Source organism: Solanum pennellii, chromosome 6 (assembly GCF_001406875.1).
Source record: "Solanum pennellii chromosome 6, SPENNV200".
Taxonomy (NCBI): domain Eukaryota; kingdom Viridiplantae; phylum Streptophyta; class Magnoliopsida; order Solanales; family Solanaceae; genus Solanum; species Solanum pennellii.
This window is the reverse complement of record NC_028642.1, coordinates 1,939,820-1,962,948: the sequence shown is the minus strand read 5'-3', so window position 1 is coordinate 1,962,948 and position 23,129 is coordinate 1,939,820. Positions and strand designations below refer to the sequence as shown.

General features: G+C 30.8%; 3 protein-coding genes and 1 pseudogene across 7 annotated transcripts; 1 reads left to right on the top strand and 3 right to left on the bottom strand.

Moving 5' to 3' along the window:
- Positions 1-420: 420 nt before the first annotated feature.
- On the bottom strand, positions 421-5,876 carry LOC107021244 (putative G3BP-like protein). 5 transcript variants are annotated; one of them, XM_015221861.2, is made up of 10 exons: positions 5,713-5,876; positions 5,467-5,543; positions 4,298-4,435; positions 3,389-3,677; positions 2,947-3,299; positions 2,647-2,818; positions 2,411-2,541; positions 2,225-2,290; positions 1,571-1,637; positions 421-1,052 (listed from the first exon to the last, which is right to left on the bottom strand). In XM_015221861.2, the coding sequence occupies exons 2-10, from the start codon at positions 5,515-5,517 to the stop codon at positions 748-750; spliced, it is 1,572 nt and encodes a 523-aa protein (XP_015077347.1). In that variant the 5' UTR covers positions 5,518-5,543; positions 5,713-5,876; the 3' UTR covers positions 421-747. The 5 variants fall into 5 exon arrangements, with proteins under 5 accessions (XP_015077347.1, XP_015077348.1, XP_015077349.1 ...); XM_015221862.2 differs by having other exon boundaries at positions 2,417-2,541; XM_015221863.2 differs by having other exon boundaries at positions 2,974-3,299.
- A 3,557-nt stretch (positions 5,877-9,433) lies between these two features.
- Positions 9,434-12,730, bottom strand: LOC107023386 (putative ER lumen protein-retaining receptor C28H8.4). Its single transcript, XM_015224068.2, has 6 exons — positions 12,414-12,730; positions 11,356-11,555; positions 10,667-10,804; positions 10,464-10,544; positions 9,796-9,923; positions 9,434-9,649 (listed from the first exon to the last, which is right to left on the bottom strand). Exons 1-6 carry the CDS (start codon positions 12,640-12,642, stop codon positions 9,610-9,612), a joined length of 816 nt encoding a protein of 271 aa, XP_015079554.1. The 5' UTR covers positions 12,643-12,730; the 3' UTR covers positions 9,434-9,609.
- Positions 12,731-17,021: 4,291 nt separating this feature from the next.
- Positions 17,022-19,948, bottom strand: LOC107023387. Its single transcript, XM_015224070.2, has 3 exons — positions 19,646-19,948; positions 17,993-18,231; positions 17,022-17,530 (listed from the first exon to the last, which is right to left on the bottom strand). Exons 1-3 carry the CDS (start codon positions 19,856-19,858, stop codon positions 17,338-17,340), a joined length of 645 nt encoding a protein of 214 aa, XP_015079556.1. The 5' UTR covers positions 19,859-19,948; the 3' UTR covers positions 17,022-17,337.
- A 1,579-nt stretch (positions 19,949-21,527) lies between these two features.
- Positions 21,528-23,096, top strand: LOC107021949 (annotated as a pseudogene).
- The last annotated feature ends 33 nt before the right edge of the window (positions 23,097-23,129 follow it).

Sequence of the window (23,129 nt, the reverse complement as noted above, 5' to 3'; positions counted from 1 at the left end):
GGAAAACACCAAGTTTTGCAACAAATATTTCAAAGTTGAAACCATCGAAAGTTCAAATCCTGAATCCATCGGTGACAAAAACACTGCTAGTTTCCATATAGACAGTTAAAACATCTATATTTAAAGATAAATTGGAATTTTTGCTTCTTTAATCCACCAGTTTTCAACATATTTCTTGACATAACAAGGCATAACTAGAAGTAGAAAACAAAAATAATGCACGAACAAGGGATTAATGTTTGAAAGGGCAGCATGGTGCATTAAACACCTGCGATTGGCAGGTCCAGAGAAAGGACCGAACCACAAGAGTCAATTGTATGCAACCTTGCCTGCATTTCTGTGAAGAGCCAATATTTACACTCAAAATGAATCACAATTCAAGAAAGTGCAAAAGGGAACATGTGAAGATGGACAGTATCCTCTGTTGACAGCTGATAATAGAATCCATGATATAAATGACTAATATGAACTCATTCCCACAAACACAGCTTTCAAAGTAACATAGTTCAACTCATACAATGAGCAAAAAGGACTGGATACTCTTCATGGGGGACTTAGATACTCTATATACTGCATAGCAAAAGCTACTTAAAAGTCAATTCCTACCCCACCTATACCAATTAAAGGGAATGTTAGGGAATTGATGATTAGCAAAGTGAGCTCTAAGAGAAATTTTATAGCTCCTGACAAAACTTCTTCTACCTGGGGACTTCAACTGTTAGAAATGCCAATGTAACAACGGAGCTACTACATTACAGGTGCAGCAATACCCTGTGGTGTCATGTGTTTGGCAGTTCCATTAAGCATACCCCCACCACGATTCGTACGCACAACATAACCACCTGTGTTATCAGTTCGCTGGTATGATTGGTATCCATCACCCCCACGATTAGATGACCATCCACGCTGTCCACCTCTGTTGTTGAACTCGGTTCTTTCGCCAAAATCATCTCGAGCATAACCCCTGCCACCTCCATAGTTTCCTCGGCCTCTTACTCCATAGTTCCTGTAACCAGAACCCCCTCCAGATTGAAATCTACCTCTAAAGTGACCTGAAATGATAAAAGAAAATTGATTCACAAAGGATCTCAATCGGTCTCAAGGGAATAAGAATATGATATCTGCAGCTTGTAGCAAGGTAGCACCAAAGCAGGATACAAATTCACTATAAGAATTTGATGAATGTGCTGTACAGGTTTGTGACAGCACAAACCCAGTCTCAACCAAATAATCTGAGAGTCTGTGGAAAGAAGAGCACAAATGTCTGAAACATGGTAATCATATGGCAACACCTGTGTAAAAACCTAAGTTTCTCGGACTCTCAATGTTGCCGCATCCATGTCAGATCCTTCAAAATGTTACTAGATATTTCCCTTTATAGATGCTAATTTGGAGAAACAGGCAGCCTTACACACTGAGGCTCTTTATCCTCACTTTAAGTAAACAAACAAACCAGAACATAGGCCATTCTCGATAATGCTACTGCATGTCATTTACACAGTTTTTCAAAATTTCTATCAATAAATTATACAGGTCATTCTCCAATTATTTCAGATAATATTGAACTTGCCTCGATAATTGGTAGACTTCTTCTCCTCAACATAAGCTTGACGTCCTCCAATTAAAATTGGAGATGCCTGAAATATAGGAAAAAACTTGTCAAAAAGGATGAAGAGGAAAGATAACTCAACAAGGCACTTCGAGCTAATGACATAGTAGTTGGAAACTAGTGGCAATAAAGAGTAACAGCTCTGGCGGCAAGTACTGTTTGAATACTTATAGTGGAGTGGTAGAAGCAATCATGTTTGCTAGCATAATTTCTCACATATAAGCTGAAGTGGACTCCTAAGGGAAAACCCTTTTTCTGCTGCTTCAACCCTTCTTATGATAGGTATGCCAAGGTGAAGATCAGCTCTGGAAATAAAAGCGTATTGATAAACGCTAAAAGAATTTGATTGTGCTTTTTCTCTTAATGTAATTTTTTTTTATAAAGTTAAAGTTCTCTTAATGTAAATTAACTGTGATTCTTACTAGAAGATAATAGAAGCCACAATTAGGAAACACAGAAATATTCTAACTATTCTCAAAATCTTGAGATGGCCTGTACGAATTTCAGACGAGGGATGAAACGCTTGCAGTATGTTGTTGCAGTTTTATCCAGTCATATTCATCTATGTCAACTAATAAATCAGACATGATATATAGAGAATGAAACTGAAGATACCTCAATAGCTTTCTGCAAAGCACTTGCCTCCTCAAATTCCACGAAACCATAAGAAAACCGTTGCAGCTGTCATCCACCAATTACAATTGTTAACAAAATCAGTGAGCGCACAAAAGAAACTATTAGCCAACAATCTACTCGGTTTTTTTCCTTAATTAGTTAGAATGTTAGGGGCTTAGGGCAAACCAATACTCTATTATTTTTAACTTGAATGCCTCCATTCTTTATAGGCCCAAACTTCTTGAACTCATCAGCAAGTAAGTCCACAGTTGCAGTCGGAGGCAGACCTTTTACGTAGATTGAATAGCCATCTGTGACTGGAAGAAATTAAAGGAAACATATGAAAAAGAAATCAAACATATTAACAGCAAGACAAAATTATATAGAGACAAAAACCAGAGCATAATAGCACAGTTATATACCTTCTCCATCCTGATTATTCACATTATCAACAGAATTTGAGCTGGAAGCTGGGCGAACAGTTGCTGTTACAGGAGGTTGATTCACTTGCTCAACATTCCTTGCCATGGGCTTCCGAGAAGCAGGTGCTGGAGGAGAGGAGAAACTCGCAGCACTTCCCTTGAGATGCATGACCTGGAAGAAAGTTACAAATTGTTTTAGCATAAGAAAAGTTCATCATTACCCTCTCCCCTCTAAAAAATCATCTTAGCCAGAAATCAAGGCAGTAATCAAATAGACTTGGCAAATGATCTAATCTGTACCCAATAAACAGCACTACAGAATCTTACAGCTATCTCGCACGTTAACCTTTCCAAATTTAGCTCAACCCTTCTGAAAGAAACATGCAGAAGCAATAGGCTTCCAGTGATTTTTTTCCCAATCAAACTTACAATTGAAGCGTAAGACTTCTTAGGAGCATCTTCACTTTTGATGTTAGACTCAACTTCTACTTGAGAGTCGTCTTGCATTTCATCAACGACCTCAGCAACAGGAACTTCCTCTTCAACAGGCACATCACCATTCTCAGGTGGATTGTAAATTTCTCCCTCGTTAGCTTCCTCCACTGATAGTGTACTCTGCTCGGAAATGTGATTTTGCTGCACTGGAGGGGAAGCTGCAACAGATAGTAAGCACTTACTTCAATCTTCACTTGTCAATATAAAAGAATATCAAACTAACAAATAATCTATCAGCTTAAAATACCTAGTTCAGGAGTGACAGGAGCCACCACATCCGTCTCCGGGACCTCAGCGGGATCAAGTTGATCGACACTCTCTACATATCGAAACATGTCATTCAGAACAAAGTATCCTCGGTCTTGTGGTGCTAGGAAGAAAGTTTGGGAGAAATTCCGAATCAAGGTGTCGTTCCCAGTCAAAGATCCAGTCACAAAGACATGCACTCCCCCATTAAAGGATTCTTGCGAATCTACAGACTTAATCTCCGCTCTGAAGTCCCCATAGTTTAGTGAGAGTATCTTATGATTGATTGCCTATGTGTTTGACATCAAACAAAAGAAAATGAGGGTCTTTATCATATTAAACTCAAAACTTAGCAGAGGGAATAACAGAGTAGCAAAGTAACGAGTCAAATCCATTTCAATCTTGTAATGAAACGTGACTAGATCAATCTTGTAATGAAAAAATATTAGACAAATTCAATTATATATACCCAAAACAAAAAGTCCTGCACAGTCAAACTTAGCATGCCTACTCGTCATGGTATAACATGGACATGACTACCCATCTGAGTGCAGAATTAAATCAATTCAACAACAGTAAAAAAGTTAAAGACCTCTTTACCACCTTTTTACATCTCTGTCTCAATTTCAAACTAGTTGCCATTGGTTATATAACTCATCATTATCTATTTTCTTCAACTTGGACATGTTCCATTCTCATACTCAATAATTCATCTTTTAAGACAAAAGGGGGCTCTGTAACACTAAAATTTATTTCTGAACACTTGATAAATTTATCGTTTAATACAAACTTAAGGACTCTCTAAGAGTAGAAAATTTTTACTTTTTTTCTATCTGACATACAAATTTCCAAGCAAACTAAGATGACCAGATACAAGAAAATACACATTAGTTTTAATTCAGTAGCTTACTTCCATAGTAGTGGTAATGCTCATTGAGCCATCATCTTCAGGTCGTCCAAGTTTGCTTATATCCTGATAAAACCTAAAAACCAGTCCAGGAGAATGGTGCAGAATATGATAATACTGCTGCACAAAAGCATTCCCAACCTGTAACCAAAAAAAAAGGGTTAGCCAAATTCAGTATCCAACTCACCCTAGTGTTATCACAGGCGAAAAGCTTAATAACAAGCTCTAAGGTCTATAGCAAAGTGCAAATAACACATGGGCTTTAATGAAGAAAGGCGCGAATGGAGAGAACAATACAAAAATATGTATGTGTCGTCCAAAACTAATCATGAATAACAAAAACACACGGACAAAGAAATTGAGAACTAGTTATTTATAAAACGAAATATCAACTATTTACTGTTGCCTCTTCCGAATTACACTCATTGGCAAGAAAAAAGTTGCCACAGATCCCTGATGACAACTATAATAGAAAAGTAGTGCAGAGCATGCATGCAAGGAACAGTAACATCAACATAGTATGATCAATTAAACATAATAAACAACAGTACATCAATAAGGCTTATAGAGAAAACAATACATATTTGTATGTGTCGTCCGAGACTAATAATTATAAGCATGAATAACAAACACATGGACAAAGAATTGAAACTAATTATTGATAAAACGAAATATCAATATGTTTTGCGCCCTGATGACAGCACAAAAGTGCCTGCTAAGCAAAGCGCGCAAACATGTTTTACGCCTCATGCTTAAGTGAGCCATTGAGTATACTGACCCACCAACAACAACAACATACCTAGTGAAATACCACAAAGTGGGGTCTGGAAGGGTAGAGTATAACCAGACCTTACCCATACTTCTAGTTTGTTTCCGAAAGAAAAGCAGTTACAGAAAGGAAAAACAGCAGTGAAGTAAACATGCAAACAAATTGTAAAGTAGTGCAAAGCCTACATGCAAGGAACCGTAACATCAACAAATCACAGTGTGATCACCTAGACATAATAAACAACAGATGAAAACAATACCAAAAGCCATACATACAATACATCAATAAGTCTAATACTACCGAAATACACAACACTAACACACCCATGAAAAAACTAAACACCTAATACAAATCTAAGCTCAGAAAAACCCAAAATCTCAAAAGGGAAGGTTAAAATACGCACAACTTGAGCAGGGACAGGTTGTTGCACTACTGCCGCTGCTGCAGCCTCCATTTGTTGATCAAACTCGAACCCACAAACTGTCAAAAACCCAAAATTGAATAAAGCAAACAAAATGTATAAGCTCAAGAGTTCAAAACCCTATATATCTATCATAAAACAGAAAAGATACACACGTAAAACTGAATATAGAAACAAAACTTATCATCCCATCAATCAGTAACCACAAAAAAAAGACGAATCTTATACCTGGATATATGAACTGTTCGCCGGTGAAATTCTCCGGTTTACTCACTTCACGAACACACACAGTTTCTCTGTATCTCTGCAATGGAGAAGTGGAAAGGGCAGTATTTGTAGGGTTTTGCAGTGCACGAAGAGGACTACTATAAAGGGTTTATGGCAATAATGCCTTGTTTGTTTGATTAGAATATGAAAATTTTCATTATTTATTTTAATAAATTAAAAATATTTTCTTTTTTTAAATATAATAATATTATTTTATTAAATAATTACATAAAAAGATTAATCTAATGAAATATATTTTGTAATGGAAATACCAAACAAACTATAATTATTTGAAAAGATTGATTGTTTAGGAATAGTTTGATTGGCAAATAAATTATGTTTGAGATTATAATTTACTAGTTTTCAGAACGTGCGTTGCACGTTTGTTCCATACAATTATTATATAGAAAATATTGAATTTAAAAATATTAGTTTTACCAATTTATATTTTATTCATTAAATAAAATTCATAATAATCGAATATTACATTGACCATCAAGCAAGAAATATGGAAAAATAATAATATTACTATAGCATCTAATAATATGAATATATCTATATGATTTATCCTTAATAATCTCTCATTACGCTCCATATACTAATTACACAAATATGTATCTACTTAAATAAACTATATCAGTAAGGAAAGGAGAAAAGAAAAAAATATTATAAAAGTACATTTAAAAATGAATATAAAAGTTATAAATTAGTAATTTCAGCACTAATAAAAATATACATAACATTCATAATTTCATAGTAGATTAAATTAAAGAAGTGTAAATCGGTAAAGAATACAAAAAAAAAACAGATAAGAACAAATACAACATTCATACCCTTCTTAAGACTTTAATTATAACATATATATAGTAAAAAGAAATACTTAAGGAGTAAAGTTCTTGATGATACCTTCTCCCGTAACAAAAAAAAACATCTAAAATTATAAAGATAAAACTATGATACAAAATATCATTCTAATTAAGATCAAATAAATATTAATATTTAAAACAAAAAAAGTACATGAAAATTGCCTAATGATTCACATCAACAAGAGGTAAGTGATAGTTTTTCTGTAGTCTAATAAAAGAGGAGTAAGAATAAAATGATAAATAGGAAAAAAATAGTATTACCTTATGCTGGACAAAATTCAACAAATAAGAGGGCGATAGTAATAGTAGTTTTTCTGTAGTCTAACAGAAGAGGAGTGAGAATAAAATGATAAAGAAATTTGATAGGGTGATAACTTTATAAAGTGCAAAGAATATGAAAAGGGTATAGAATATTTAACTGATTGAAGTTTAAAAGACAAAAGATATAAATACTGTAATATGAAAAGTTTGATACATTAGCTAAATGATCAGGACAAAATAATTATTTTTAATGATTAGGAATATTTTTGTAATTCAACTTTCAACTATGGAGCTTCATGCTTTTAGTATAATATGATAATTTTTGATACAGAAATTAAATAATTTTTGAGTATTTGGTTTGATTAGACTTGGACTGGACTAGACTAGAAAAGGAATATAAAGTTTTATTTCTTGACCTTTTCAACAGACTTTGGGAGAAAAGTTTTGTAAAAGGAAATATGTTATTATTTATTTTTGGGATAAGCATAAGTATTTTCTCGACGTATGTCTGAAATATCAGGAACACACTTATACTATAATGAGGTCTTATTACTTATGAACTTATTTTATTTATAATTTTCTATCTCTTTTGGGCCTACGTGGCACTATCTTGTTGGCCCAATATTGATTGTTTTTTTTTCAAGCTAGTGCCACGTAGGCCGAAAAGGGATAAAAGATTACTTACAAAATAAATTTAGGGATAATAGGATCTTAGATTAAGGAGATATTTGGTGTATTTTTACTTTATTTTTTTGAGATTAGTAATTTCAAAATTGTTAAGTCACATAAAGTATGTGATAGAAATGATATTACAATTATGATTTAAATAATTTTGTTTTTTCAAAGAAAATATACAAAAAATGTGGGATTAAGTAAACCCACATCTAGTCATGGAAAAAATTCAAAGTGCTTCCTACTTAGATTGTGTGATAATATAAAATTACATGTTGATTTTGTGAAAAATTGCAAAAAAACATAAAGCATATATTAACAATGTAGGTCCATTTATGATCTCAAATAATATTTTAAATGTTGATATTTAGATTTTTATGATGCAATCTTATTATGTTATTATAGGGATGGACATGATATGGTATATATTGAATTACTATATCATATTGCAATTTTTAACACTTTGATTTGGTATTATGGTATTTAATATGGTATACATCTCAATTTTTTTTATATTTGGTATAGTATTTGGGTATTTAGAAATAAATATCGAAAAATAGAATACAATACCGAAATATATAGTTATATAAATACATAAATATATTATTAAAATACTAACAAATATACAACTTACTATAAGTATTGTAAATTAAATGCTTAAAATTTGAAACTTTGACTGCTCTATTTTGAATGAAATATAATTGATAAACAATAGTTGTTAATAATTTATTTTGAATATATATTTTTTACACATGTAATGTGTTTGTATGATATAATTGAGACATTTTCTAATTATCAAAGTCATAATATTCTATTATGTAAGTATATATAAGTTGAAGTTGAACAAATTATGCTTACCTATTTACTATACCATACAATATCAAAATCAAACTTCAATATACCGAATCATACCCAATTAAATTAGTGTGATAATGGCATAATATTTTAAAAATCGAATACCAAAATTACGGTATCAAAACTTTTGATATCGTGTTGTACCATACCATGTCCACCCCTATGTTATTGTATGTACATCGAAAGAATTTTAAAATAAAGAGAAAATGACTTAATATACCTCTTAATTTTGTTATTTAGAAATGATGTATCCCTCGTTATGAAAGTAACTCATATATACCCATATTGTTATACAAATGGCTCACATGTACCTTTATCGTATAAAAGAAACTCACATATACTCTTCTTCTAACGGAAGTGGAAAAAAAATATTTTTTAATTTACTTATTTGACTTTAAAGAAAATCATGTAGGGGTATATATATATGTGTGATCTTTCTAGCAAAGTTCAATGTATATTTTAACCATTTTCATACCTAAATTATTTTGACTTTCTTTGATTATCATTATAAGAGTTGCTTATTCTTTTTTTCTTGCATTCTTTAGTGTAGAACGGACCATTTTTCAATTATATTGTAATTTAGTTTTTGAATTTGTAAAAATAAAATTAAAAAATGGGTCATTTATAACAAATTTTACAAGAAAATTAGTAAAACATAAATAAATTTGACAAACAAAGCAATAAATTTAAATTAGTCATTGAAATAAAAAAATTAAATACGTGTGAGGAGGATCAAGATCATATTTTTTTTAAAAAATAATAATTAATATTTCATTAGGGGAAAATGTATATGTTAGTCATTTCTATAATAGTAGGAGTATATATGAATCACTTCTATAAAGAGCAATATATCAACTCTAAATGATAAAGATAAGGGGTATATCAGACGTTTTCCCAAAAATAAATTTGTTATCTTATCATTGTAGTGTATACTTATAGCTAAAGGCTAAAAGTGTACGCAAGATGATTTGGAGACCATTTCCGATAAACCTCAAACTCAAGGAAAGATTTTTAAAAAAATTAGTAGAAACGAAAATATAACTTATTATTAATGTGACATTGCCATAAAATTATAGTATTTATTTATTTGTTTGTTTATTAACAAGAAGATAACATATAAGAAGGAGAAGTTGTAAAAACTCAAAGTTGATTGCACATTACAAGCACCAACATATGTTACAATCTCTAATTAGAGTTCAACACCTTATGCTGGAAGTCGAACCATCATTTGACCTTGCATGACACTGCAAATCAAAGAAAAACACCTAATTGTCAAACGAGTTTAACTTTTATATACTGACGTTCAGTAACTATGAATAATCGTTCATGAAAAATGGAATTAGCAAGTTACGTGCCGTAACATGTTAAAATATATTGATAATAGGCTCACCTCTTGACATAATAATAACAGAAATCGGCCAAAACGAATGTTTGAACAATTTCTGCCAAAATGATCATTGGTATCCAAAAGAAGCCCCCTCCACTCAAAGACAGATATGAACCAGATGTATCATAGACCTGCCATATGAATAAACTCGGAGACTATAAGTATTGACGGATTCAGAATTTTAAGTCTATGAATATGAAGTGTCATTGCACTCACTAATAGCGACAATAGGTGACAACAAAGTAGTAAAGCTGCAAATTTTCGAAATTTCTACAGAACACACACATCCATTTTGTGAAAGCCGCAACTGCAACTGCATCTGCCTCTGGTTACAAGGGCTAGCATAGGGAAGTGTACAAACAGAGTCGAATCCTAAACTTTTTATCAGTGAATATGAAGTGTCGTTGAACTCACTACTTGCAACAATTGGTGCGAACAAAGTGTTTATTCTAGAACTTTGTTCACATATGATTGTTCTCGAAAGTAGTGAGTGCAACTTCATCCTCCCCTTATTATGGGTTCTGCCACTCTAACATGGGAAAATGTATATATCGTGATCTGTATGCGCATTAAGCTTTGGAAATCCAATCTCGAGGGAGGTAAATATTTAACAAATTGATGTGTTTAGTTCAAAACTTATAAGCTACTACAAGAAAAACTCCAAAACAAACCTTAATGATCCAATGAGCACAACTGAAGAACCTTGAAACGCCCAACGCAAACACATAATGGGCTGTGAACGGCTCAATAATCTGAAATACAAGAACAGGAAACAGTATTGGTACTTCATTTAGAAAATTAAGAATGCGTGAATTCAAACACTTTTTCTTCTGTTTTCTAATTCATGTGACGGAAAGAACAAACATATATGTACCTTGACATTCTGCATCAAACGAAGCTGAGGCAGCACGGAGACGCCTTCTATATACACAGCAAAAGCCCAGAGTATACTGAGAATAAGATTATTCGTCCGAGGATGGATAAAGAAAGCTATCACCAAAGAAGGTACTATCTGTGGACAGAAAAACATGATCCAAAAAGCAATGTCATTACTCATTAAGCAATTTTACTTCCAATGTATACTTCACAACTTCTTGCACAAAACAACTAGATGTAGTACAAATTAAACACCATCAGCATCAGGGGCGTAGCTACGTGTTATAAAGGGCTTAATCGAATCCAACTATTTCTTTGTTTTGTTTCTATATAAATTATTGAATTCTTTTGGCATTACATAAAACTTCTAGTGTAGTGACGAAAGTCGCTCACAAGCTGCTTTAGGTCGTACATTCTAAATCTCAGGTAAGACAATGGACTCTTATTCCCATTGTCGTAATTCTTCTCAAGAATGCCAAACTTGAGATTCGGACAATCTACACAATTTTAAGAATGTAACTGAAATGTTGAGCCAATCAAATTCAAAATCTTGAATCCGCATCTGGATACGAACGTACTAATATGTTTAGAATCAATAAAGGGATCAACAGACTAACATGTGTTTTACTTGAACAACAACTATAAGAGAAAAAGAGCTCAGGGGAGGGAAAGGTATAAACTACGTACCACGGTATATTTCTTCATGTTATCCAAATCTTCCATGTAGGATGACTTCAACTTGTATTTCATCATAAATATAAGCCAGAACGTTGCCACGAGAGTGACAAGGTCTAGTATAGTATGAATATCTCCTTCGATTTGAAGACTACAAAATAATCTTGCAAATAAAAACGTTGCTGTGAGCTGTTGAGTCTTCAATGAAAGGCCTAAGCACAGCAGGAGCAAAAAGTTGTTAGAAGAATATTGATAGCAAGTAGTAAATAACTTGCTATCACAAATTAAATTACACAAAAGATATATAGAAAAGATCATTATATTGTCCGTGTATATAACTTAAATTCATTTGCAAAACGTTCAAGGAATTGAATGAGTTATTTAGTGATTTGTATATGAGATTTACATGCACCTTACTTAGACGCTGTTAATTTTGTTCAGGGGTTTACAAGTTAATACACATATATTTACTTAATTTTTTAATACAAATACAGAGTCTGCAAACAGATGCGTATCCAAGAGGGGTTCGGGGTCAATCCATGCCCCTCCTGAAATCATATATAGTAGTGTTATATTTTTTTAAAAAAAAGGTATTTAAATATGAATGTATGAACCCACACTTAAACTATCATATAATATCGTGTAATTGTGATTGGGTGCACCTTGCTGAGTGAAGTTAGAAATTTAAATCTTTTATTTATCTCTAATCTATTTTTCAATTGGGTAATGACTCTCTAAATGGTTTAGACACGTACATATAATTTTAAAAATTTTAATAATTTTTAGTCATAAGAACCTAAGCGTTAAACTCATCATAGATCGACCTTTTTATCATAGTGCACATATCGAAATAGTGAATACGTAGCTATTAGATTTATTTGAACCCACGAAGCCCTATCTGGCTCAGACCCTACTAGGGTATCATTTTCCCCAAACAAAACACTTTTGTCAATATTAGAACAGGTTTTTTTGCCAAATTTCTGGAGAACTCGAAAGCACTTTTCACTTTTTTCCTAAAAGTCTGGGCAAATACCTCACTCATAAATTGATTTGCAGTGTAAAATTAGTACCTGAGCAAGTCTTGTGTGTTGTCAATTTGTAGATAAGGACCAAAATTCCAACGAAATGTGCGAATTCAGCCAAAACGAAGAAGTGATTGTGTTGATGAATAAGGAGTTTTAGAGTTACCAGTAAAGTAAGAACAGTGAAAACACCCAAAAATGTCTTCACTTTGTTTGATTGTTTTCTAACCCATGAAAATAGCTTCTGCAATGGCCTTTGAACTCGCTTCTCACCCATCTTCTCTCTCAACCAAAAAACTCAAAACATGTATGTATAAAAAGTGGGGTTTGGTACTTAACCAAAAAAACAGAGAGAGAATGCATTTTTTCCACGTTAAAATTCATCCTTGTTCGTTCAAATAATGTTTGCCCCCTCCGTTAGAGTTACGCAGATATTAATTAGTTATGAGTGTATGTATGTATATATTTTGTTATCTTATCGAGTAGATATGAGTAAATTTATGTACGTTTTTAGCTCATATTAGATATATATTTTACTAATAATATTTATCTCATATTACATCGTTACTTATAATTTATTTAAATGGTTGTTACGTATTTTTTATAATATAGTATTGTTAATAAATACAATATTTGGATATGTTGTAATTTATTACGACATTACATACTATTACACATTTATAATTTAAATAATAAACTTTTACAAAGAAAAATAGGATACTGATAGAGGTACTGTGATAATGTATAGTAGAAGGTGAAAAATGATGGTAGGAAAATATTAGGTAAAGACTACTCACAAAAAATCGATCATTAGATAAATTGAGTTTCTTTGTAAATAATGTAAATTATAATAGAATTTAATCAACAATCAAAATAAGTATTATATTTAAACTAACAACATAATATAATATAATAGAACAGGTAATAACCATCCAGACTAAGTGTTCCTGAATCAGAATAGGATTAACTAACTATTTTTATTACACCCATATAATTAATATGATTTTGAAAGTTTAAACAAATTTTGACAATCCAATTATTTTAAGAGGCTGATTAATTTAAGCAACGGACAAAATAATAAGTATGATCGATCTTTTATAATTTCTTAATTACGATATAGAATAAAAAGTGTCAACCTAATATGAAATAGATAAAGTACTATTTTATGTGAATTTTCATATTGTCAATCAAATGTAATATAATTTTATGAATAAATACGAGTAATTTATTCTTACAAATTATAAAAGTTTCATATGTATTTAGAAAAGAAATATTTTTGTTTTTTGAGATTTTATGACATACTTAAATAATATTTCAACTTTCGGTTAATTATGTCCAAACTTAAATTCATTTTACTATGTGCGTACGTGTGAATTTATTAATTCTTACTTCTAAATATTATGTTTTAATGATGTTGTAATTGCGAAAATAAAAATAAATTCAGTAGTGAAAATATAAAAATTAAATTTAAAATCTTTAATCATTACATTTATATTTTATTTTACATTCACATTCACACGTTAAATATAGATAGTAGATAGTAGTAGACACATTGGTTCTGTCAACAACTTTGTAGATTGTTTAACGAGAGGTGGAATCAAGTTGAGATTGATCGATTCAGACGAATTAAGTATTGTAAGTTGTTCGTATTAAAAAACAGTTATATATAAAAACTTTTTGTAGATTATATATATATATAGAGAGAGAGAGAGAGAGAAATTTAAAATCTTTGACTAACAATTTAATATGCAAATTAAATTATCTCGTAATTATAATTCCTGAATAATCTATCTTATTTGAGTTATGAAATAAAATAACCTCAAATTAAAATGAATATTTCATTATTAAATTTGTGATAAGATTTTAAAAATGTACGTGACAAATTGTATCAAGAAAAAATTGATCAAACACGAATCATTTACAAACCAAACAAATATACTTCAATTATTTGATTAAATACAAGCTAATATATTTTTTATAAATAAAAATCTCCAAAAGAAAAAAGTAAATTTGACAAAAGCTAATCTCAAAACAACCATATTTTAAAGTTATTTTTTCCGTCTAAACATATCTATTTGTGAGAAAGGGATGCTTAACTAATGAAAGTTCATTGAGTGTATTGGTGAAATAATTTTTTTTTAATTCGATATCTGATATTCATATAAACTCAATGAAATTAAAATTTATTTATTACAAATTTATTCACTTTGACACAATTTTAATAAAAAAATTATTCTAAAAGTTCAAACTCGAAATAACTAGAAATTAAAATATAACAATTGTTTATTTATAGCCCTCGTGCAACACGAGAAGATCTCTTCTTTTATGGAAAGTTGATTGCTACTGAATTTTGGTATTTATTATTTTTATAAAACGAATCTTAAAATAATTTTTCTTAGAGAAATACGATTATTTTAAAGGGAGATTTAAATGCGATATGGATCTTCACATAATCCAAAATATTCTTTTGCATTTAAGTTGACAAAGCAAATACTCCATCTGTTTATTTTATATATAATATATTTTTTTCTCTTACATCAAAAAGAAATTTTTGGTCAAAATGAATTTTTTTATTGTAATTTTACTATTTAAAAATATTTTTATCAGTTTAGCTTTAATATTTTTTACCAAAAAAAAAATAATCAGTTACTTTTTTAAAAAAATATTATCATTTTAAAAAATTTCTGATCAAGTTCTCTGACCACTTAGCACATCTCTTTTATATTATACTTGTATTAATAAATTACACTTGTATTAAGAAATTTGGTAATTTTATATTTCTATTATTATTTAATTAATATTTTCTTAAATCAACTTTTCAATAAATGATGAATATGATAGATATCAAAAATTAAAATATATTTGAATGACTATTTAATTTTTTTTTTAGTTTATTTTCAAAATTATCTTTTATAGAATAAAGAATGGAGAGAGTAACTAATCCAGGTATGAAGTATTCCAATGAATTAGTTTTCCTAGGTTGGTCAAAATATATCTTTTTAATACTAATATTATGTTTGGATCATTGTTATTCATTGTATTGTATTGCATCGTTATTATATTTATAATGTTTGTTTTGATTGTTACTTAAAATTATTGTACTTTATTGTTAAATTTCATTGTTCTGTAACAATGGAAACGCCTATTTTATGGAACAACCAATTTTGTGTGTTTCTATTGTTACGTAATTTCTTTTACCAATTATATATTTACATAATATTTTAAAATACTATTTTACCCTTTACCTTAATTATTTAAACATAGTCAAACCTCCTACCCTAGAATAATTAAGAATATTTAAGTAAATTTATAAATTACAATACAGTATGATACAATCAAACCACACAATTAAAATGTTACTAAACAACAACAAACAATACAATTTAGCCAAACATTGTATCTACTATACAATACAGTACAATAGAGTACAATACAATACCATACATTATGAAACAATGGGTAACAATGATTCAATCAAAGTGTAAGAGTCTGTTTGGATGGGCTTAAAAGCTGGTTAAACAAACTTAAAATTCAATTTTGACTTATTAGAGTGTTTGACAATTATCAAGTGATTTATTTTTAAGTCAAAAGCTAAAAGCTAGGTGAGAGTTGTTTTTTTTTTCAACTTAAAAGTCATTTTATGTTGACAAAGTATATTACCTTTTTGCTCTTAATTCTTTTATTATTATTATTATATATATATATTTATTATTATTATTATCATCATCATTATTATTATTATTATTATAAAAAATTTGTGATGATTAAAGAAATATGTGAATGATAGGAAAGATTATTACTTATGGATGTAAAATATAAATTAGTCTTGTTTTAATTTTTTTAAGTATAAAACCTTAAATTAACCAATTTTTATCATGTGAACAGTTTTAAGGGATTTCAAAAATTTTGATTAAAAAAAAGTGTTTACCAGCACTATTTTCCAAATACATCAATAATTTTTTTTTTCAACTGAAACATGTTTATCCAAACACAAAACTATTTATTTTAAAAATAAGTTTCATCACTTTCAAAATACTTTTTAAAAGTTGTTTCTTTTAAGTCCATCCAAAGGGCTCTAATTAACTACTGTATCAAGGGTAGAATAGAAAGAATATAGTAATTTATGCCTTGATTTTATTAAATGATAAGTAATATGATCCAACTATTTATGATTTCTTGAGAGACGTATAAAAGGAAGTGGACAGTTAATATGGAACGAACAAAATAATATTCCTCCGTCTCAATAGGTGAACTTGGAGAGCTCAACACGCCAAACAAGATTCGTAGATTGTTAGGAGTAAGATATGCACACACCAGCTCATTTCAGACCCCACTTGTGTGATCTCACCGTGTACATTGTTGAACCTGGAGAGCTCAACATGCCTACACCACACAGATAGAAGTAAAATTTGTATACACTCACTCTCTCCCCACGATTCCACTTAAAGGGATCTCACCGAGTATGTCGTTGAACTTAGAGAGCTCAACTAAGTAACACTCTTTTATAAAAAAAAGTCTTGAGAGTTTCCTTGTCTGATGAACTTTTCTGGGTTCTAAACCATATTTCGACTTTGTGATCAATCCATAGATATCGATAGAAAATAAATAGGCACTCGAAAACAAGTACATGTTCGAGAATCATTAAACAACACTTGGTTAGAGATAAAAACGAACAACAATCAACACACTTCAGATTTTCATAAAGCTTTTTCATGCTAAGTACAATGCTCAATATCTCTTCATTTTGTTTACTGAATCTCGCAGCATGGGTCTATAAGCTACAGAAATTAGGCGTTTCATCGTACAATTCTTCAGATGAGCTACAAACATCTACACCTACAGCCTACCATGACGATTACCCAACCATCTCTTCATATAACTTCTCAAACTAAATGCTCATTCATTGCTGGACCAACAAACGGTAATGTAGATTTTGAACTACTTCAAGCAACACACATAAGACGTCTGCTAATCATACCTTTGACGTCTGAGATCCAGGGGGCAAGAATGAGTCCCACCACCCGGATTCATACTTTGGGTATGGTGCTGTCCATTTTTCCGGTTTTTCAAATTCAATACTAACAGGAGTACATGCCAAAGCTTCTTCTACACTGTCAGCCTCATAGCTCTCTTGTAAAACCCTGTCTAGCCTCAATTTCATGAACCTGCAAGTTTCGAAAAATAGATCAGGAGAAATATTGAAACTGTGCAGCTTCACCCTTCTTCAATACGAAATATCTTAAATTTTACCATCCGTTATACTTTGGGGTCATTCATACCCTTGCCTCTAGCAAATCTTCTCGTAATTGCCCCTGTCACCCAATTTTACCCCTCTAGTTTTTTATGGTTTAAATTTACTCACCGTTATACTTCAGGTTGGAGTTTCGTCAGGGTCAAGGGCAAGGGCAAGGGCAAGTACGAGATGATTTGATGACTTTGAAGATACAAATGACTCTAAACTGTATCAAATGGTAAAGTTAAGATAACTCGTATAGTATAGGGGTATATTTGACCATTTTCCCGCGATTATAACTTGCTTACTAAAGACTGCAATCTTTTGATGATGCATACAGACAGGAAAGTGGAGTAATTAGTGTGTCGATTATTTAACAATGACAGCCCCTTACGTGATCCATGGGCCATTTGTTGAAACAAGTGCTACGGCGGGTCTGTTCAGTCTCTTGGTGATATTAGGGAACTTGTCCAAGAACTTGGGCTCAACTACAAGCCAGAAATCTGGTTCCATGTTGCGCTCTTCATAGAGGCGACGACGCTCAAACATTTGTTCCTGGAAATGCTCCTCTTCGTCCAGCATAAATTTGGCATTTGCAACAAGAAAATGGTACTTCTTCCTTTCCGTCTCTTGCTGTTTATGCAACAGAATATCAGCATCAACATTCCTAACATTGAACTAAAGCAAAATGGCGCCAAATAGGGAGTTACCGAAAAATTGTCTTTTTCCTTTTCAATGAAATGACCTGTCACAGACGACCAACATATACATTCATAGGCGAGTGAGAGTAGGACTAATAGAAGAACATGAACTACACACCCTGAACCTCTAACAGATGGCTATTGTAACTTCAGACTGTTCATCAAAATAGTCACTTCGACCACCTCATAGCACTAATATCCATATTGCTAAACAAAAAATGAGCTCAGTTTTGATCAGAGAAGAACTAGTACAATCACTCAACTGCACCTAGTAAACTTGATCATCGAGAAGCAAAACATGATAAGCGTTATGGGATGGAGGCAGTAATATAGAACCTAGTAACTCAAAAAGTAAAAAATTCTGAACCCAACATCAAAAATTGGCTATCACCAGTGCCTATATGGATCCTTTGCCTACCAACATGTTTTTTCATAACTTGCATTGGTTCCAAGAGAGTTTTGGTCATTCGAGACAAACAAAGCGCAATCAAGAGTTTCACATTCAAGTTTATACAAAGCATGGAAATTGAGAGGGTAAACAAAGACTATAACTTTAACGCGAAACATAAATTTATGCATAAAAAATCACTAAAATTACAACAAATAGTAGATACAAACCCACAACTTTAAGGCAACATACATAAATAAAAACTTAAACTTGACAATAACAGACAACTGTACGCATATCTAGACACCTCAACTAGTCCGTTGAACACCCCAACTTACAAAATGATCCTCTAATACTTTCAAAATTTTAGTATAATGTCATCATTGGATGTTTACGAAACACAATGGGGACAAGTTGGAGCCTTTAGTTACCAATTGAAACCAAGTTAAGATGTCTAGATGTGCCCTGAGCGGTTAAATACCGGGTAAGACCTATTTTGAGTATTTATTTATGTATTATGTCTAACTTTAAATTTTGCTGTAGGATTAACACCGAAAACCTTAAAATTGAATCCATAAAGCTTAAATATTGAATCCACCTTTGCTTAATCTACTACACTATCAGAGAATTTGCAGACATGAATAGCAGGCAAAATTAAACTTTCCACATACATATTCAAACATTTTACTCCATCAATTTATGCACACTTTTCATTTTTCAAAAGCCAAACAGTTCAAGATTGACACAAAATTTGCGCTCTCTTCAAATTTTTTGAAATGAAATTTATATACTCGTAACCTACGTGAAAAGTTGTATAAGTAACAGTAATTGAATCTCGAAATTCGAGAAATGTCATATAAATTGATACTAACAAAGTACTACATTCTTTTTTAATTTCTCAAATTCTGTGTCTAATCAAAATCAGACAAATAAATAAAAAAGGGGTAATGAGCAAAACCTTTTCAGCAGGATCAGAGGAATCAACAGCAGCAACAGCCCTCTTAGTGGTTCTACTTAATTTCCAGCTGCAGTTCTTGAAAAGAGTGTTGTTGTGTGATTGGGAAAATTGGGTACCATGTAAAAGGAGTGAAGGTTTATGAGTAAAATGGGTAGGAGAATTCACTACAGATGTGCAAAATGAAGCAAGATTCAGAGCTGTTGAAGCTGACATTGTTAACAAAAATTGTGTGTATGATTTTCTCTATGTTTACAATGGCAAGAGAGAAACAAAGAAGATTACTAAAAGATAGTGTGCCAACTGGGAAAATATACCAACCTTATCCTACCTTGCACACCCCCCCCAACCCCCACCACCCCACTACTATGAAAATAGAGAAAATGACCAAAATGGTCCTTTTACCAAAAATAGACACCATTTTGATTTATTGACCCCATAAATCTTTTATTCTCCCGATTCAATGATAGTTATCTATTATTAACTTAACAGATTTTTTAAGAAATTATAAATAAAAGAGTAATTTTATTCTATCACCCTTTGAATATAAGAAATACTTTCTTCGTCCACAAATGTTTGACAGGTATACTAAAAATAGTTATTCAAGATTTATTGTCAATTTAAACAATCAAGAAATAATTAGTTATTTTTTTTAATTCTACCCTTAATAATTACTCAATTTTGTTCAATTGAAAAGTTATGTAGACTTTTGATATTCTTGCTGTAGTAGGATTATATTAGTCAAATTACACTTTGTATTAAATTTTCCTTGAGGAGAGTGCATGACCTTATCCTGACAAACAATTGTGGACAGAGGGGATACAATATTGAAAAATATAATAGGAAAATAACTATAATTAATGATAAGGATAAATTATGAATTAAGTGTAAAATTATCTGTTGATTTCATAAAGTGGATAAGTTTTGTTAAACTTCTTAAAATAGTATAGTGAACGAGTATTGTTAGACGGAGAGAATATATATTTTAGTTTGAAATATATTTATCCATAACTATTTGTAATTAGAGGAGTCGATAAATACACGAAATTTAAGAAAGATAAAAAATTTATAGATTTTTGTGAGATTATAAGGAAAAATAGATAAATTAAAATTAAATATTACTAAATATAATAATATGTCTCGAACTAAAAAAGAGATGTATCGCAAATATTGGAACACAAGAAGTAATAACTTTTGAAATAAAAAAAATTCTTCCGTTTTAATTTATTCTACATATTTAACTTAAGACATAATTTAATTAAATAAAATAAATTTTTGAATTTGATAATTTTAAATTAAAAGTATGTCAAATATATTAAAATGTCTTTAATTCTGTGTCACATAAAAAATTAAAATTAAAAAATTACTAAAAAAATAAAAAATTAATTATTTTTAATACGAACCTAAAAAAAAAGGATGAGTCAAAGTAATTAAAACGAAACTATTACCTATAAATCCGATAACATGTGTTAAAACGAATACGAACCTAAAAAAAATCATTCTTTCCAATTAATAAAGGAAATTGTAGTTCGTTTTTAACCCTAATTATTTATATTTAACAAACGTATTCAGTTATAAGAATAAAAATTTATTTTTTTTTAAAAAAAAAAGGAAAAATTACATAAACAAAGACCTTTTATTTTATAATTACCAATTTTAAGTATACTTTTTATTTATTACCATTATTGTCAACTTTTAGCTATATTAACTTAAAACAATTTTAGAACCCATTTATTCCATTTTTATACAATTTTTAAACAAAGTAAAACGTATTCGCTCAAGTCATATCCTCTCTCGCTCTTTTTCTTTTTCTTTCTCCTTCTCCTCCTCTGTTCAAAAAATTAGGATTTTTGTTTTATTCTCTCCATTTTTCTGCACGAATTTTAATGGAAAAAGGTCTTAGAAGAAGTCCGCGTCTAGTGAGGGATATTGATACTTCGAATCCGAAAGTTTATCGAAGAAGTCGAAAGAAGCTTCAAGTTTCGTCTTCTACTTCTATGGATGAAGTTCCAAGTTTTAGTTTGGGAATCTCACAAATATCGGGGGAGAAGAACAATGAGGAGAAGAACAATGAGGAACAAAACAAGAAGCAAAAGAAAGGTAAAAAAACGAGTTAAAGAGGTTAAAACAATGGAGAAATCGAAAAAAATATGTGTTACTTTGGCATCTACATCGAAGAAACTCGTTGACAGTGATGATAATTTTGAGGATTTACCTCCTCAATTTCAATCAAAAAGTTTGAAAAATAAAGATGGATTGGAGAAGAAAAAGCCGGTGAATGATGGAAAAACACAAAATCGTTTACCCAAAAGTGTCATTCTACTAGAGAGTAGATATTCGGTATGTGCTAGTACTTCTTAGTTATTTGTTGTTTAGCAATGGTTGTATGTTGATTGCTGCTTGTTTTTTAGATGTATTATGTGAAATTCATCTTTAATTCAAATTTAATTCAACTTTAATTCAACTTTAATTCATCTTTAATTCAACTTTAATTCAACTTTAATTCATCTTTTATTCAAGTGATTACTACCTTTCTTCGACACATAGTATGTGAAATTCATCTTCATTCATCTTTAGTATGTAGTAACACATTTTTAATTCATGTTTAATGCATATGCAGGATGGTAAATTCTGGAAACATCCTGATGTTGTGTATATTTCGAGTAGGTGGTCATGTTACACTAATCATAGTGTCATTGAACAAATCAAACTATCTTTATCTGATAAACAACTTGAGTTGTTTAGGAATACATGTTTTGGGTACTTTCTTGACCTTCCAAAATCGAGCACACAACTACAACTTATTCATTGTCTTATAAATAGAGAGTTAAAACACACACCGGATGATGTGTTTGCTATTGAAATAAATAATAAAAAGTTATTTTTTGGTCTTAGAGAATTTGGGATAGTTACGGACTTAAATTGTGTTAGTGATGGCACTTCTATCAATGTTCCCAATTCTAGATGTAGTTTGATGAGTAGTTATTTTCCGGAAAAAATCACAGTTCCAAAGAGTCATTTACGTGCACTGTTTTTAGCTAAAAAATTCATAGACGATGATTCAGTTGCTTCATTGGTTGTTCTATACTTCATTAATGATTTTTTATTTTCATACGAGGACAACGAATACCAATTTAGCAATAGAGATTTTTACCTTGTGGAAAGTGGAAAATTCAATTCATATCCGTGGGGTTTAGATATCTACAAAAAATTGTCTGATTCTGTGAGGCATGAGCTTAAGTCAACACATAAGTATTATAGAATTGGTGGCTTGCCTCTTGCTCTTCAAATTTGGATATTTGAGTGTTGTTCAAAGGTTGATGAAGATATAGCTATTCATGTTGCTGATTTTATTCCAAGAATCTTGAATTGGAAGACAATTGCAGAAAGTCCATTGTTAAAATATATTGAGAAATGTCTGTTCATGCCTACAAAAAATAAGGTATTTATATAAAGTTAATACATTTTATTACATTGTTTATTTGAA

What these genes read in the sequence shown, in the direction of transcription:
- LOC107021244 (XM_015221861.2), bottom strand. Translation starts at nt 5,517, where the DNA reads ATGGAGGCTGCAGCAGCGGCAGTAGTGCAACAACCTGTCCCTGCTCAA. An exon ending in TCCTGTCACTCCTGAACTAG is followed by an intron (nt 3,300 to 3,388) that starts GTATTTTAAGCT and finishes TATCTGTTGCAG; the next exon opens with CTTCCCCTCCAGTGCAGCAA. An exon ending in CTTTGCAGAAAGCTATTGAG is followed by an intron (nt 1,638 to 2,224) that starts GTATCTTCAGTT and finishes CCTATATTTCAG; the next exon opens with GCATCTCCAATTTTAATTGG.
- LOC107023387 (XM_015224070.2), bottom strand. Translation starts at nt 19,858, where the DNA reads ATGTCAGCTTCAACAGCTCTGAATCTTGCTTCATTTTGCACATCTGTA. An exon ending in CCTCTGATCCTGCTGAAAAG is followed by an intron (nt 18,232 to 19,645) that starts GTTTTGCTCATT and finishes TTGCATAAACAG; the next exon opens with CAAGAGACGGAAAGGAAGAA. An exon ending in ACAAATGGCCCATGGATCAC is followed by an intron (nt 17,531 to 17,992) that starts GTAAGGGGCTGT and finishes CGAAACTTGCAG; the next exon opens with GTTCATGAAATTGAGGCTAG.
- LOC107023386 (XM_015224068.2), bottom strand. Translation starts at nt 12,642, where the DNA reads ATGGGTGAGAAGCGAGTTCAAAGGCCATTGCAGAAGCTATTTTCATGG. An exon ending in GTTTGATGCAGAATGTCAAG is followed by an intron (nt 10,545 to 10,666) that starts GTACATATATGT and finishes CTTGTATTTCAG; the next exon opens with ATTATTGAGCCGTTCACAGC. An exon ending in GTGCTCATTGGATCATTAAG is followed by an intron (nt 9,924 to 10,463) that starts GTTTGTTTTGGA and finishes TTCATATGGCAG; the next exon opens with GTCTATGATACATCTGGTTC.